The sequence below is a fragment of the Gymnoscopelus microlampas genome (assembly GCF_963454915.1).
Source record: "Gymnoscopelus microlampas genome assembly, chromosome: 4".
Classification (NCBI taxonomy): Eukaryota; Metazoa; Chordata; class Actinopteri; order Myctophiformes; family Myctophidae; genus Gymnoscopelus; species Gymnoscopelus microlampas.
This window is the reverse complement of record NC_139941.1, coordinates 29,846,890-29,861,767: the sequence shown is the minus strand read 5'-3', so window position 1 is coordinate 29,861,767 and position 14,878 is coordinate 29,846,890. Positions and strand designations below refer to the sequence as shown.

The window sequence follows — 14,878 nt, the reverse complement described above, 5'->3', positions numbered from 1 at the left end:
TATATAACTTTTTAACATTTTCCTCTCCTTTACAATTGGCCCCCAATGCAGTTATAATTTAGTCACAAGCTTTTGTTAATGCTTTTCATTGGTTAAATATTCATAAAACCCACAGACAGACTTTAAGACCACTTTAAACTTGACCTACCTATTTTGGGCATGTCGTTAAGTGAAATGTTAAGCAATTTTTCTAAAATTGTGAGCGAAAAAAAAGCTCACAATGTGTTGCTGCTATTTTCGCAAATTTTGTGTGACACGTCACACGACAAAGTATAACAATACAAGGTTTCTCCCCGACAGCGATGATATACACCATATATACAATTTAATACAAAAGAATTTCACAAACTACTGTATATCCTTTCTTTCTCTACTGTGTACAGTTCTGATGTGGTGTGGGAATCCAAGCTGAAGAAGCGGTCCAGATGGAAGCCACTGAGTGGTAAAGACACAGAGATGCTGGAAAACCGCTACAGAGAGTATCTGGACAGTGAGCCCATAGACGACGCCATAGTGGATTTGGAAAACAACTTCCAGGTTAGAAGTCAAATAGACCCTTTAAGCCAGAAAACCCGAACCCCGCCCCCATTTTTTAAACATTTTCGTCCCGGCCCGAAAACGTTGGTAGGGTCAGTTTCGGTCAGAATTTGAGAACTCTTGATCCCAGCCGGAACACAATTGATTGATTATTAAAACCAACACGTGGCCCACCCATCTGACCACGTGTTAAGTGGTCAGATGGGTGGGCCGTGAACGCTTTCAAGATTGGGCCCTGATCCTGAAAAGGCTGGGAACCACTGCTGTACAGCATATGGACCTTTGACAATACATCCATGTTGTCTCCCAGGTCTCCCTGACACCCAACGGCATGAACATGAAGCTGATTCAACCAACAGAAGCTCCTCTCAGGAGGAACTTCCTGCCCGGGGTTAAGGTGGAGTACAGCATCTCCCCGCGACAGAGCACCTACCGTGTCCAAATCAACCGCATACAGGTGAAAACAACAAACAGACAAAGAAACAACTTGAACAGTATACTGAAAATTCCTGAGTGTTCATTTAACTCTGAGAGTGTACAAATGTAACCAAATGGTGTTCATTTGGTTACATGTGTACACTGAGTTACAAAAATGTAAAAATTAACACACAGAATTATATAGAAACGCACAACTTCTGGTCAGATGTTAACAACTCATTGAGTGCCAGGATTGCCAGAATTATTTCAGAATTAATTCTGAAAAGTGCCAGAGTTTTTTTCACAGAAAACAAAAAGTGCTTAGGAAGCGAGATACAGCCTTTTTCAGTTCTAAGTTAAACAAGGAGTGGATGGAGCTGCACATCTTCCGATAATGATATCTTGGGTTCTGAACATGTTTAAAAAAAAAAAAAAAAAAAGAGAACCATGAAAAATGGTACTATTTCAGTCAACATAAAAGTTCAAGAAATAAAAACAGATACTCGCTAATTAGTATAAAAGCTAAATGAATACAAAGAAAATTATTAAATGTTTCCTTTCCACACAGATGCTACTGTAGGACTGATGCCATAATCCCTTTTTCTTGTCACCTATAGATCCAGAATCAACTGCCAGGATCCATCTTCCCATACGTCTTTTATCCCGTCAAACTACCCAAGTCCGTCACCATGGACTCAGGTCAGTCTGTCTGCCTCTGATACAACACTGTTTAGATTCACTTTAGATGCTATTTCTTTGTTTTACAGTATTTGACGCTTCAGCTAGTGTGTCACTTAAGCTTTCTCTATTTCTTCCAGAGCCCAAACCCCTAACGGATATCTCCATTGTTACCAGAGCGGCAGGACATTCTAACATCTCTCGCATCAAGTAATTGTTTCTACAACCAATGTTTACACATCTTTATCTTTCTCTGTACTGTATTTGTTCTGTCACACATCCATATGGACTCTCCCGCTCTCCTTATTTGTTTGCAAATGGCTATTTTATCTTTTTTTTTTTTTACATTTTTGAAAATGCTTCAATGTTTTCGCCCATACTAACATGGCCAAAATAGGGATGCCTGGTTGAAAGTGGTTAAGTCCGTCTATGGGTTTTAGTTATAAATATTTGAACAATGAAAAGCATTAACAACAAACAACACAGGTTATTTTTTTAAATTTATTGAAAAGTAAGGTTTTGGACATACAAGGTTTCCACCTAACAGCGTCAATATGCTTTTTTGTACCATTCTTTTTGACACCTGGATCAGAGTGTAATCTTGTTTCTAATTCTCAGGTTCAATTTCATACCCTAAATCACTATTTCATATTTTATTATACTGTATCAGCAAGGCTTGCATTTCAGCCATATGTTGGAATACACACACAAGAAATATCCAACTGTGTTAATTTAACTCTGAGAGTTTACAAATGGACCATTTGGCTCCACACATCATACTTGCACTGCGTACAACGGCTTGAATCGTTGTTTTCAAGGAGCCTTTGAAATGATTGCAGATGTGCACTGTCTACCTCAGATACTTCAAGGTGTTGATTCAGGAGATGGATTTGAAGCTGGACCTGGGTTTCCTCTACGCCATCCTTGATCTGTTCACACCCGAGAACACCGGCATCATCACAACGTCAGAACAGGAGGTCTGTTGAACACACATTATTATATAAGTTGTTTTCTTTATTGTCACATGCACTTACAATACAGTTGTGGCAACATTGCATGCGCCGTCATTCTTGTTCTTAGAACTTCATCAACAGTGTCACAACAAGAGACAATAAGATAAATAATACAAGAATAATTCATAATACATAAATAATATAAAAGGCACAAGCATTGTATCAGTTGATACAAAATTATACCAACATTTGAAATGATAAGTTTCCTACTCTATGTGTGCATGCATTTGTGTTATTCCCACAAGGTGGAGCTGTTTGAAAAGGACATAGAGTATATAAGGGCAGAGTTGGGCCATGTCTCTGCAGACACCTCTCCTATCAGCCTCTATGAGTACTTCCACATATCCCCCATCAAGGTGTGTACTGTATGACTGCATGCATGTTTATTGTCTCCGCCAGGCCGGAAGGCATGGCGAGAGAGTATGTTTTCCACCCCGTCCGTCCGTCCGTCCGTGTGTGTGTGTGTGTGTGTCCGTCCGTCTGTGACCAGCTAATCTCCGGCACCGTTGTCTTGATCGCAACGAAACTGTGCACACACACTCCCTGGATGCCAATTCAGAACCTTTACCCCATTTTTTTCTCATGGGCCTTTTATAGCGCCACCAGGAGGCCGATTTGTGTAAAACATATTTTTTGACAGTACTCCTACAGATTTTGTCCAAAAATCACGCAAATCGGTACACAGTATCTCTATAGTCATTAAACGAAACGTGTCTTTCAGATTTCTCATATTCCATCCTGATTGGCTAAAAATGTCTTCCAAAGTTTGCAGGAGTGCTCCGTTTTGAACAAAATGCCTCAAATCATGAACACAGCATGCAATTTCCGTAAAATTTTGCACGCTCATTCCCATTAGGCCGAGGAAGAACTACCATTTGAACATTTTCAAATCAGCCTCATGGTGGCGCTATAACAGCCCGATTCGTGTTTTTACCTATAATTGCACCGATCTGTGTAAAACTTTGTATGCACACTCCCTAGAGGTCAAGGAAAAACCTTTGCCCTGCATTTTTCACATCTGCCTTTTATAGCGCCACCAGGAGGCCGACTTATGTAAAACACATTATTTTATACTACTCCTTCCAATTTTATCCAAATTTCACGCAAATCGGTACACATGATCTCTATAGTCATGTGATCACGACGGATGTGTTTGATTTTTCATATTCCATACTGATTGGCTAAGATTGACATCTAAAGTTTGCATTATTGCCTTGTTTTGAACAAAGTTCCGCAAATCATGAACGCACCGTCCAATTGCGCTCAAACATTGCACGCACATTCATACTATGTTGAGGAACAAATGCCACCTTTTAACATTGGCCTGTTATAGCGCCACCAGCAGGTCTAATTTAGCAAAACCAATATTTTTAACAAAATGCCTCAAATCATGAATGCAGTCAGGGTCCAATTGTCGTGCAAGGCATAAGAACAAATGGCACCCTTTTCACATTGGCCTATTATAGCGCCACCAGGATGCCACAATAGCTTACCTGACCTGGCGGAGACCTGTGCTCCGAGGAGCACTTTTTCTAGTTTGACTCTATTTCAGTTTTATCCTTCATATCTCTACTGCAATAATACAGTAAAATGAATACATGCTTTAAAAGAAAATGATTACAAATGTATACTGCATTAGTGTGATTCCCCTTTAGGCTAGTAGTGGGATTTCAATGTCCCCCAAAATCATTGTCATTGTCGAACATTGTATTTACTAATGTATAACTGGGATTTGAACCTGTGTGGAAAGGGACTCTAAAGCCAAACAGCTTAACCACTAACCTAAAGGGTAAAACCCCCCTTTAGCCGGGGGAGATATTAGGCTTTTGGTCTTCAGGCAGAGGCTCTGAGACACCGTGCCACCCCGTCAGTAATGCTCTTTTGATTCCTAACTGGAGAATGCCTGGGGTAATCATGTCTTTTGCATTTCCAGCTGCACCTGAGTCTCTCTCTGAGTACGGGTGGAGAGGACGGTCTGAAGGAGAAGAGAGACACGGAACTCATCCCTATCCAGTCTCTCAACCTGCTGCTGAAGAGTATAGGAGCCACACTCACTGACGTACAGGATGTTGTCTTCAAGTAGGGGACACCTTTCTTTATGTATTGTTTTTATTTTTTGTCACATTCTCACTTCATCATTTCTAATGGTTGTGTTGCTTTTTTCAGACTGGCCTTCTTTGAGTTGACCTTCCAGTTCTGCACCACCCAGCAGCTCCAGTGGGAGGTTATAGGTCATTACACCAAGCAGGTACAGCACAGAGGATACACACTCACACAAACACTGGGACAGTTTGTGAATAAGCCCCTGCTCTTGTGTACTCTCAGTCCATTAGTTACGTACAATTTAAGGTTTTAAACCTGGACGCCAACTCATGACCCATCACCTGTGCTGTATGACTCACCAATGTATTTGTCCTGTGTCCATGTTTGTATATCCCAGGCCATCAAACAAATGTATGTGTTGGTGCTGGGTCTGGATGTGCTGGGAAATCCCTTTGGGCTGATCAGAGGGCTGTCTGAAGGAGTGGAGGCCTTCTTCTATGAGCCCTATCAGGTATATTTTTCATATTCATAAAATGGCTTTAGGGCGATACAACTTGTTCACCCAGTAGTGCTCATTTCCTAAAGTAAAATACAGTACACCTTTATGCTTCCTTTATCTGTACTGCAACTGTTGTTGTTTGGGGTTTTCTAGGGAGCCATCCAGGGGCCGGAGGAGTTTGTGGAAGGCATGGCTCTTGGAGTAAAAGCTCTGGTGGGTGGAGCTGTAGGTAAGCACTGGGCACGCTTTGTATTCATTTCTTCATCCGTTCAGTTCCTCTCATCATTCTTGTAAAGTGGTGTCGGATAAAGAATATTATCTGCTGTTTGTGTGCCAAACTGTAGTGCTATACTTTGATTCCAGACACTTTTTGACAACATTTTGTGAGCAAAGTTAAAAAATGTTAAGCTCTCTTCTCTTATCTTCCCTTCTCTTCCCTTCTCTTCTCTTCTCTTCTCTTCTCTTCTCTTCTCTTCTCTTCTCTTCTCTTCTCTTCTCTTCTCTTCTCTTCTCTTCTCTTCTCTTCTCTTCTCTTCTCTTCCTCCCCCCTCTCCTCCCAGGGGGCCTAGCCGGTGCAGCCTCCAGGATCACCGGTGCAATGGCAAAGGGTGTCGCTGCCATAACGATGGACGAGGAGTACCAGCAGAAGAGACGGGAGATCATGAACAAACAGCCCAGCAGTCTGAGAGAGGGCCTGGCCAGAGGCGGCAAGGGACTGGTGTCTGTACGTAGGATCAGCAGAAACCAGTACCTCAGTCTAGAGTTGGATTCATCAATACCAGTGTATACTGTACTAGCACCACAAACATCCTGTTAGGGCCTGAGCAGGAGGCGCATTGACCATATTCACACAGCAGCCATTTTTCTCTTATGTCATTACTAGTATAATCAAGTCACTGTGTTGGGGTAACACTGGTTTCTTCTCTCAGGGCTTTGTCAGTGGGATCACAGGGATTGTCACCAAACCTATAAAAGGTATGTGTAGTTTACACCTCTGTCACACATACAGATTGATGCCACCTTTAATTTTGTTTCTTCACTTTTCCTGTTTGAAGTTGTACTAGTGGGACAAACAAGTTGTGATTTTTTGGGAAGTTATATGAAAATTTAGTCAAGATATTGTAAATAGGTGGGTGCCAGATGGCTCAGCCAGTTGGTGCACAGACAATATGCTCCTTGTGAGAGCAAGGACTCGGGTTTGAATCTGCATGTCTTGTCTCGCATGCCTCTCCTCTCTCTCGGCTGTTGGTTTCCTGTCCTCTACACAATGATCTGAAAAAAAAGCATAAAATGCCTCTCCCCCCCAAAAAAAGGTTTTGTAAGTAGGCTGGATAATTGTCATGTGAGCAGCTTATTGAACCTTGTTGGTGTACAGAGAAATACACTGAGCTCTTTTTGGAAAATGTGATGGTGTGTTTTTATTCCACAGGTGCTCAGAAGGAGGGTGCGGCAGGCTTCTTTAAGGGCGTAGGGAAGGGTCTTGTGGGAGCAGTGGCCAGACCTACAGGAGGCATTATCGACATGGCCAGCAGTACCTTCCAAGGGATCAAGAGGTGTGTGTGTTTTTATATCAGATCTGTATAAATGTGCATATAGTCAATCTAGTACATGTTCAAATTGTGTCTTACCAAATAGACATATTCTGTTGTGTATTTGTGTATACTGTACACTGTATCAGTGCATAATATGTATGCTTATTACACGGCTTGGTTGAATGCTCGATTCTGATTGGTCAGTCATCGGTCATTATTTCTGGATAATGACCGATGAGCTCAATAACGGACCGCTGTCTAATCAGAGACTCAGAACACCTGCTCATATCAACCTGCGCTGCTTGATTTTATGCTTTATCCAACATGACAGCCATGTAAACAAACAACCAATGTCATTTACAACTAAACGTTGCTCTCAAGAATGTTTTTGAAAACATTTGAAGTGAGAAATAGACGATGCAATAACCGAAAAGTCATTCTATTTGATCCACTACACTTCCTTGTTTATCGTGGCGCAACAACGGGGGAATACCAAAACGCTCGCCCCAAAACATAGTCGCCCCGGGGCAAATCCGGCGGTATTACAGGCAAATCGGCAGTAAATAGAATGGGGGGCGAGTGTGTTTTGGGGCGAGTTTTTTTCCATTTCGTCATTTGTTTTTGCGAGGCGAACTTGTCCGCCCAGCCCAATACTTATGGAGTACTTTCATTGCCGTAAGCAAGGAAATACTTCGTTTTGTTGTTACTTTTGGGTAAATGTATTTATGTATTTATTAAGTAGCCGTGTAATAAGCGGGATAATGCATGGGGAGGTAGTAACCGCCTCGGTGGTTAATCGCCCTGTCGGGCTTTAAATTTCAATAATGACTACCTCCCCATGCATTATCCCTTGCATATTAGTGAAGCACAGGTCAGGTTACTTAACAATGACACTTGTTTTAACTGTTGCATAAATTCTTCTTTAGGAAATGTCTTTACATTACATTACATTACAGTCATTTAGCAGCTTTTATCCAAAGCGACTTACAATAAGTGCATTCAACATAGGTAGGGAACGAAACTACTAATCACCAGAAGTCTTCTGTAGAAATATGCATTCAATGCAAGTTACTGCAGCATTGGTTCCACGGTTGGCCTAACAACAAACTAGAATAGGCATCTGGGTGGCCCAGGGGTAAAGTTCATGCCCACCACTGTGGAGACTGGGGTTCGAATCCTCCACAGTACATCCCACTTTTCGGGCGCTCCAAGCTCCACCTCTGTCACTCCCCCTCTGGGTACATGGGACCTGGCGCAAATATGTTTCAGCTTTCTCAGTGCAGACACTGAGTGTACCTGCGGACTGCGTAGACTACACCAGTAATGAACGTTAATTTAGCAGTAATAAATGTTATTTTAGACTATAGCCATGTTGTGTGTAGCTATTTGACTGTATACCCCCCTGACCCGATCTCATAATCTCTTCATTCGACCCTAACCTTTCTGAACCATGGATAAACCCACGAGTCTTGCGGGTTTCATATCGAACTGTATACCGGCATGCATCACTAATGCATGTACAGTTGTCACACCCAATATAAATTATACGTACAGTAGTATAATACTAAATTGCCTAGTCCTATAATATGTGTGTGTTTGTGTGTGTCTTCTCATTCAGGGCGGCAGAGTCTTCACAGGACATTATGTCTCTGCGTCCTCCTCGCTTCATCCACGAGGACGGGGTCATACGGCCATATAAGGAGAGGGAGGGTCTCGGTAGTCAGATGCTTCAGGTAAGACAGGGATATCCCTTTCTCCCATCATCCACCTAGCCACTCTTAAGACCGTGGTAAAAAGCTGTCTATGAATACTGTTTTCTGTTTTTACTACTTCTGACTGTTGTTCCTGTTTGCTGTGACTGCATGAAGCATACAGTAGTACCTTGTTCAGTTCAGTTCTATTAGATTCCATATCCATCCTCATATCCTGTCCTCCACACCCCTATTGTGCTTTCTATCTCTCTGTTGGATGTTGATCTTCAACACTACAAGAATGATTGAGATGTACACAGATATACACACACACACACACATATGCACACACACACTGTGTGCATTGGTTTTGCACACTTATTAATTCCATATTCTTAAACATTAACCATAAACAAAGTCTAGCCCTTACTCTAACCTAATCCTAACATGTGCATGGCATGCCTAACCTTAACATTTTGAAACTGCAGTCATATCCAATTTAGGACACCAATTTTAACCCCAATTATACAGGTGTCCTCTATCAGCTGGGGTCATGTACCAAATTTGTCCCAGAATGTGGCGCACACACACACACACACACACGCACACGCACACACACACACACACACACACACACACACACACACACACACACACACACACACACACACACACACACACACACACACACACACACACACACACACACACACGCAGTTAACATGCCAACATTATTTGTCCATTTGGTAAAATGTCAAATTTATTCTACATTCTGACAATTCTTTGTCGGAATGTAATTTATTTTACTCCAGAGCTACAGCTGTGTGACATAACATGCAGCAGTAGTAGTTGTCGTCGTCGTTGTTGTTGTTGTACAGTACCTCAGTGTAATGGTAGTGGTAGTGTGGTCCAAATGCTATTGCCAGGCTTTTTTTCAAATCATGCAATTGTATCTCTCCTGTCCTTTTTAAAGGCTAATTTATCCTTAGCTGGCAAGCCACACAACCCTTGTGCTGAGTGTAAATTGAGCCTTTGGTAGTAGTTTGCCTTTAGATGGTTAGCATAATTTGTCGTGAATGTAATTGAAAGGCTCTGTTTAATGGGGGTGTAAGTGATATTGTTTATTAACATAAGTGTTAAATAGCTCTATATTCCATTAGCAATCATTGCTATTGCCAGGTTCATTTGTTGACCTGGCACCTATAGTTTGTATACAGTAGTATCAATGTACAGATTGTTTATTTTTTGATATTATACTGTTTACACTGGTGATAGGTTCTTGGTTTACCTATGATCCTAGAATACTATCTCTATTACCTTGCGTTTGCCTTGCTTACTGTAAATCACTCTGGATTAGGAGTGTCTGCTAAACGCATAAATTGTAATTGTAAATTGCTATAGAGTGTTCATTCGGTAACAGGGGTCTCCTCATCTCTCCAGCTCTTAAGTAAACAGCAAAAGAAAATCGGGTTGGGACACCGATTTTATCCAATCAAGAGAGAGAATTCACACAGGATACAGGATAAACAAGTGCAATTGGAAGTGATGAAATACAAAAATAGCAGACAGAATTGGAACTGGAACACAATAAAAACACACAAAAAAACAATAACAATTTAAGATGATAAATGCACGTTGTGGGATTCTCTCTCCCGATTGGATAAAATTGGTATCCTGACCTTAAAATGGATTTTCTGTTTACTAAAGGGCTGGACAGATGGGGAGGACACTGAACAAACAGTCAATGATTACCATCAGTATATAGAGCTTAAATGTTTGTACATATCACTTATACCTCTTTAAGTAACTTGCTGCTTGAAAGTATGGATTTGCCTGTAGTTTAGGATAGGACAGAGATGTTGAATGGGGATGCTCTTGTGAAGTTGTGTGAATGTTTAGATGTTAAATGTTGTTGTGAGCTGTAGTTGGCATCTGTAGTAACCAGTGGTTACTTTTTATGTTGACCACCAATGTGGTCTGTGGATAAGCCAGTCAGATTTACCATTGCGGTACTGTAGGCTCCATAAAGATGCTTATGCTGTGGCACCTGAACACAAGATTTAAAAAAAAATCTCATATGCTAAAATCTCCACATTGGTTCCTCAGAAAAGTTAGATGAAAGTTTTCTTTTAACTTTGAAGAAAGAAAACATATGATCATAGTTTGAGTTCATTAGATTGGAGTGAGTTTCGTTAAATCTTTGCTAGAACTTTTATAACACTACTATATTATTAATACAATCTCAACTCACGCTTGGCCAGGCCTCATTCTGCAAAACATTACTATGTATATGGTGTGACAGCACAGCATATAGGCCAGACAGATCATATTCTTTCTACTCTGATCTCAGAGCTGTCTTGTCTCTTGTCATGTCCGTTAGATAGCATAGAGGATAGACAGATTGTATTCCTCTCTACTTTGACCTCAGATCTGTCTTATCTCTGGTCGTGTCCGTCAGATAGCATAGAGGCTAGTCCGATCATGTAACTCTCTACTCTGATCTCAGATCTGTCTTGTCTCTTGTCATGTCCACAGAGGAGACTGCTCTTCATTGAATGGATTAGGACTGACACATTGGATGAGGAGGATGAGGATGAATGAGCATGGGGAAGATGAAGTCAGCTAGAAGGGAATTTCTCAGTGCCAGCGTTAGATTACGTATGATTTATACTAAGCTGTGCGGCGGTGTCTCGCACTGAAAACACTGATCTACAAGTTCACGGCGGATCTGCTATTTTCGGTGCGAGACACGATGCACAACCAAATATAAATCAGGCTTTAGTGCTCATGCTCTTGTGTGTCAGTAATGTAGATACTGGCATCTGTATTGTGTCTAGTGTTTGTTGATTGAGTGCTCTGATGGGACTTTTGAACAGACCACAGAGTATTAAACTTGTATTTTTATTATTTGGTCTGTGTAAAAATCCATTTATTTTTGTCCATTTATGATTTTATTAATGTATTATTTTTGTGCTTTTTGTATTTCACATTTGTTATCATTTAAAGTCCACCTTGCAGATAGTTTATTTTGCCCAATAAACCTTTTTTTTTTTTTTACCATGGCCAACTGGTGTAATACACTATACTGTACAGTGTACAGTATATTTTTTATTTGACACACGCAATGGCTTCAGTTAATCTTGATTATTTTGAATAGGTTTGAGCTTTACTGCTGACAAATGATCTAAAAGATTGTTGGCCAGTTAATTAACAATTGCAGGCTAATCTGTGACCGTTTACATTCAGGCAAAATCTCAATTTGAATATATTTACACTTAATAGAGAATATTAACCTCTTAAACGTTATACTTTGTTGACCAGAGCATGTCGCAATGCGTTGTAAGCTTGTAGATTTATCTGCTATTCTTGCCAAATGTTCGCCCCATAATTGCCGTTTATTTCAAAATGATAATACTGTGGTCCATTGTAGACTCTGCCCCAGTTAAATCCATCTACAGAATATATTTTTAAGTGTACTTTTTTTTTGGTCATGAAAAAATTATAATGAAATGACATGCTAACCGTGCCAGCATTATTGACCATTATGCAATTTCTTCCTTTTTTTTAATCATTTCCATGCAATTCATATCTCACCGCTGTCTTCTTTCATCAATGTCCTGTTTTCACTATGTTAAAAATTAACTGCCATCAGTCACTTTCCTCTCTTTCCCAATAAAACATTTTCATTTCATTTTCAATTCTACCTCACATTGTCTTGGTTTCATCTCCATTCATTCTTCTTCCCCATCAGCAACATACACATACACCACTCAAGGCAACGTTTTAGAAGGGCGTAATTTAGTACATTGTTGCATCGTTTCTCCTTTTAGAGCCTAGGCTGTCCATTTATCAAATGTTTTATCCATGACTATATTATTTATTAATTGTGCATTTTAGTTTGAGGCTTTCAGTTTCACATTTGACACATTGAGTATAATTGTGTGGTGGGTATTCTCAATTGTCTGTTATTTCATGATTTATTCTTTCTTTCTCTCTTCCTCCAGAAAATTGAGAATGGACGATTTGCAAAATATAGATATTTTGCTCACGCCAAGATCAACGACTCTGACTTCCTTATGATCACCAAGAGGTGGGATCATCACATTTTTGGCTTTTTAATTATAGGCTTTTCTATCGTTTTGTTTTGTGTTTGTTTTTATGTTCTGTGTTTACAGCACATTTCAAACCCTTTTTTTAAATGGACAGTTTCGTGAACAGTCATAAACTGGGTCTCATTTATAAAATGCTTTTGTTAATATGTATGTAACTTTTATCTTTTTTATGTGAACTAATAAGTTCCACGTACTTATCAAGCTTGGTATATGAACAAACAAATTCCATGTACATCAAACTTGGAGGCAGTTAGTTGAATATTGTGTGTTATGTTGATAATCCTAATAGTGGTACCGTGTATAAGTTAAAAAATACATTGTTTTTGTTGTTCTGTGAATTATAAATTAGCCCTCATTGACTTCCGAGTCTCCCTGCCTTGTGTCACCTTTATATCATAATTGTATCTACGGCCCTCTCTCCTACGAGGTATTTTTAGCTCAGTATCTTTTTTCCTCCAGGGGTATCTTCTTTGTAACAAGGGGTACATTTGGTCAGCTAACCTGTGAGTGGCAGTATCTGTTTGATGAGTTCACCAAGGACCCGCTGATCGTAGAAGAGAGACGCCTTCGTATCGAGGCTAAGGTACAAATGAAAACCTATTCCTATCTTTATGCTGTAACCTACTTGTTCTCATAGTGTTTTGATGAACCCACAATTTCAAATAATTTGTTGTGAATAAAATATACCACTGTGCTTTATAGAGCAAACATGCTCTATTGCAGACATCGCTTTGGTGCCATTTAATAGCCTGAATCTTTGCATTGGTAAGGCAGCAGCTATAGCTGCAACCACTATCGTCAAAACTATTATGGACCTAGTTTATTATTCCAGTGATCTGCCTTTTTTTCAAACCTGAAACCTACATGTTCCCAATCTTGCAACCATTAAAAAACACTTTTCAGGACTGGGATCACTTTCACTCGGTCCATTCAATGCTTAATTTTGCACTGTGCAAAAGAGAAGAATGCCCTAATTTAGTATCTCAATTTTGCCTTTTCCGATTTATTTTATTTGCTCTGAGTCTAAATGATGATTATTGTGCTTAACCAGTCTGTCATTGTGTTTCACAGGAGAGAGTCAAATCGGTTTTCCATCCCAAAGAGTTTGGCAAGATCATTAATTTCAAAACGGCGGACTTAGCAAAGGTATGTACTGTATGTACAGTAGGTAGTGAATCTGTTGTATCAAGATGATTAATTTGATTATTATTTGTTTTAATTTTTGGATTCCTATTTAAATGGATGTGTGTGGATGTTGTCGGAAACCTACCAACACAATATCTGAGTTAAGAGATGCCCACTTGACATCTGAATGACATATGAGCACTTAACCTCATTCCTTGAATCACTCCTCCTTATGTTCTTCAGGAACATTATTTTAAATCAAACACCAGATACATTTTCAAACAGTTATTCAAATCAAACAACACACACAATTATTACACCAGGAATGCCAGCCGTGGCCTTGTCCTCAAACACCCGTTATTTATAGAGCTAAATCATTCTGGAACTAATTACCATCTCACATTTATCTTATACAAAATAAATTATCATTCAAGATAGCTTTAAAGACACACTCGTTGCAGCAGACCATATGACCGGAATCTTAATCTTATGTTGTATCATTTTTTTTTATAATAATTTTTGTATAATGTAATGTAATTATGTATTTTTCATGTTTTATATTTGTATGCATCTTATATGGACCCCAGGAAGACTAGCTGTCGCCTCGGCGTCAGCTAATGGGGATCCATTCGTTAAACAATTAACACAGATGTGCCATTCCAGAACTTCACAGGCCCTGCCATTGGCCATTGTACTGGTTATGTACACAGTTACAGTACATAACCATGGCTGGTTACATTAGGTCCTGTATATTGGTAAATGATTGAGACCAACTTCTGTTAGAGCAGTGGTTCTCAAAGCCGGGACCCCAGGGGTCCTTAGGGGGTTCCAGTGGGTCCCCAGCAAAATAAGTCAATATAGCATCAAAATCAGTTTAACCACTTTAATCCTATATTCATCGGCTATGTGAAAATAGCAGATCTACAAGCTCACATCGCATCGTGATGCATTGTAAGCTTGTTGATCTACTATTTTCAAAAGATCTTCATAATTTTTTTAACATTTTAGCAACACAAATCTTATATGGGGGTCCCTTAGTCTGGGAGGCATCGCCTCGGAGCTTGGACAGCAGGGGCGCGGCCACTGCGTTCTGATTCAAATCAACAGCCAATGAAGAAAAGGGGGCGGGATCCACATGCAGTGGGTGTTGCATGTAAATAGGAGCGACGGGAAGCAATTTCCCCTTGAGAAATTGCGGCCGCCATTGTTGTGTACTGCTGTTTGCCTCTCG

General features: G+C 40.1%; 1 protein-coding gene across 3 annotated transcripts in view; it reads left to right on the top strand.

Moving 5' to 3' along the window:
* vps13a (vacuolar protein sorting 13 homolog A) overlaps positions 1-14,878 on the top strand; it is a 62,474-nt gene that overhangs the window by 46,032 nt on the left and 1,564 nt on the right. For 2 of the 3 annotated variants that reach the window (XM_084055269.1, XM_084055268.1), the window contains 17 exons: positions 384-537; positions 848-994; positions 1,572-1,653; positions 1,773-1,842; positions 2,492-2,609; positions 2,891-3,001; positions 4,579-4,724; positions 4,812-4,893; positions 5,086-5,199; positions 5,341-5,416; positions 5,748-5,911; positions 6,117-6,162; positions 6,617-6,740; positions 8,338-8,452; positions 12,415-12,500; positions 12,982-13,105; positions 13,594-13,668. In XM_084055269.1, coding sequence (XP_083911395.1) covers positions 384-537; positions 848-994; positions 1,572-1,653; positions 1,773-1,842; positions 2,492-2,609; positions 2,891-3,001; positions 4,579-4,724; positions 4,812-4,893; positions 5,086-5,199; positions 5,341-5,416; positions 5,748-5,911; positions 6,117-6,162; positions 6,617-6,740; positions 8,338-8,452; positions 12,415-12,500; positions 12,982-13,105; positions 13,594-13,668 — 1,834 coding nt within the window. Of the gene's footprint in view, positions 1-383; positions 538-847; positions 995-1,571; positions 1,654-1,772; positions 1,843-2,491; positions 2,610-2,890; positions 3,002-4,578; positions 4,725-4,811; positions 4,894-5,085; positions 5,200-5,340; positions 5,417-5,747; positions 5,912-6,116; positions 6,163-6,616; positions 6,741-8,337; positions 8,453-10,945; positions 12,114-12,414; positions 12,501-12,981; positions 13,106-13,593; positions 13,669-14,878 lie in introns of those variants that run through there. The other variant, XM_084055270.1, reaches the window with a different exon arrangement.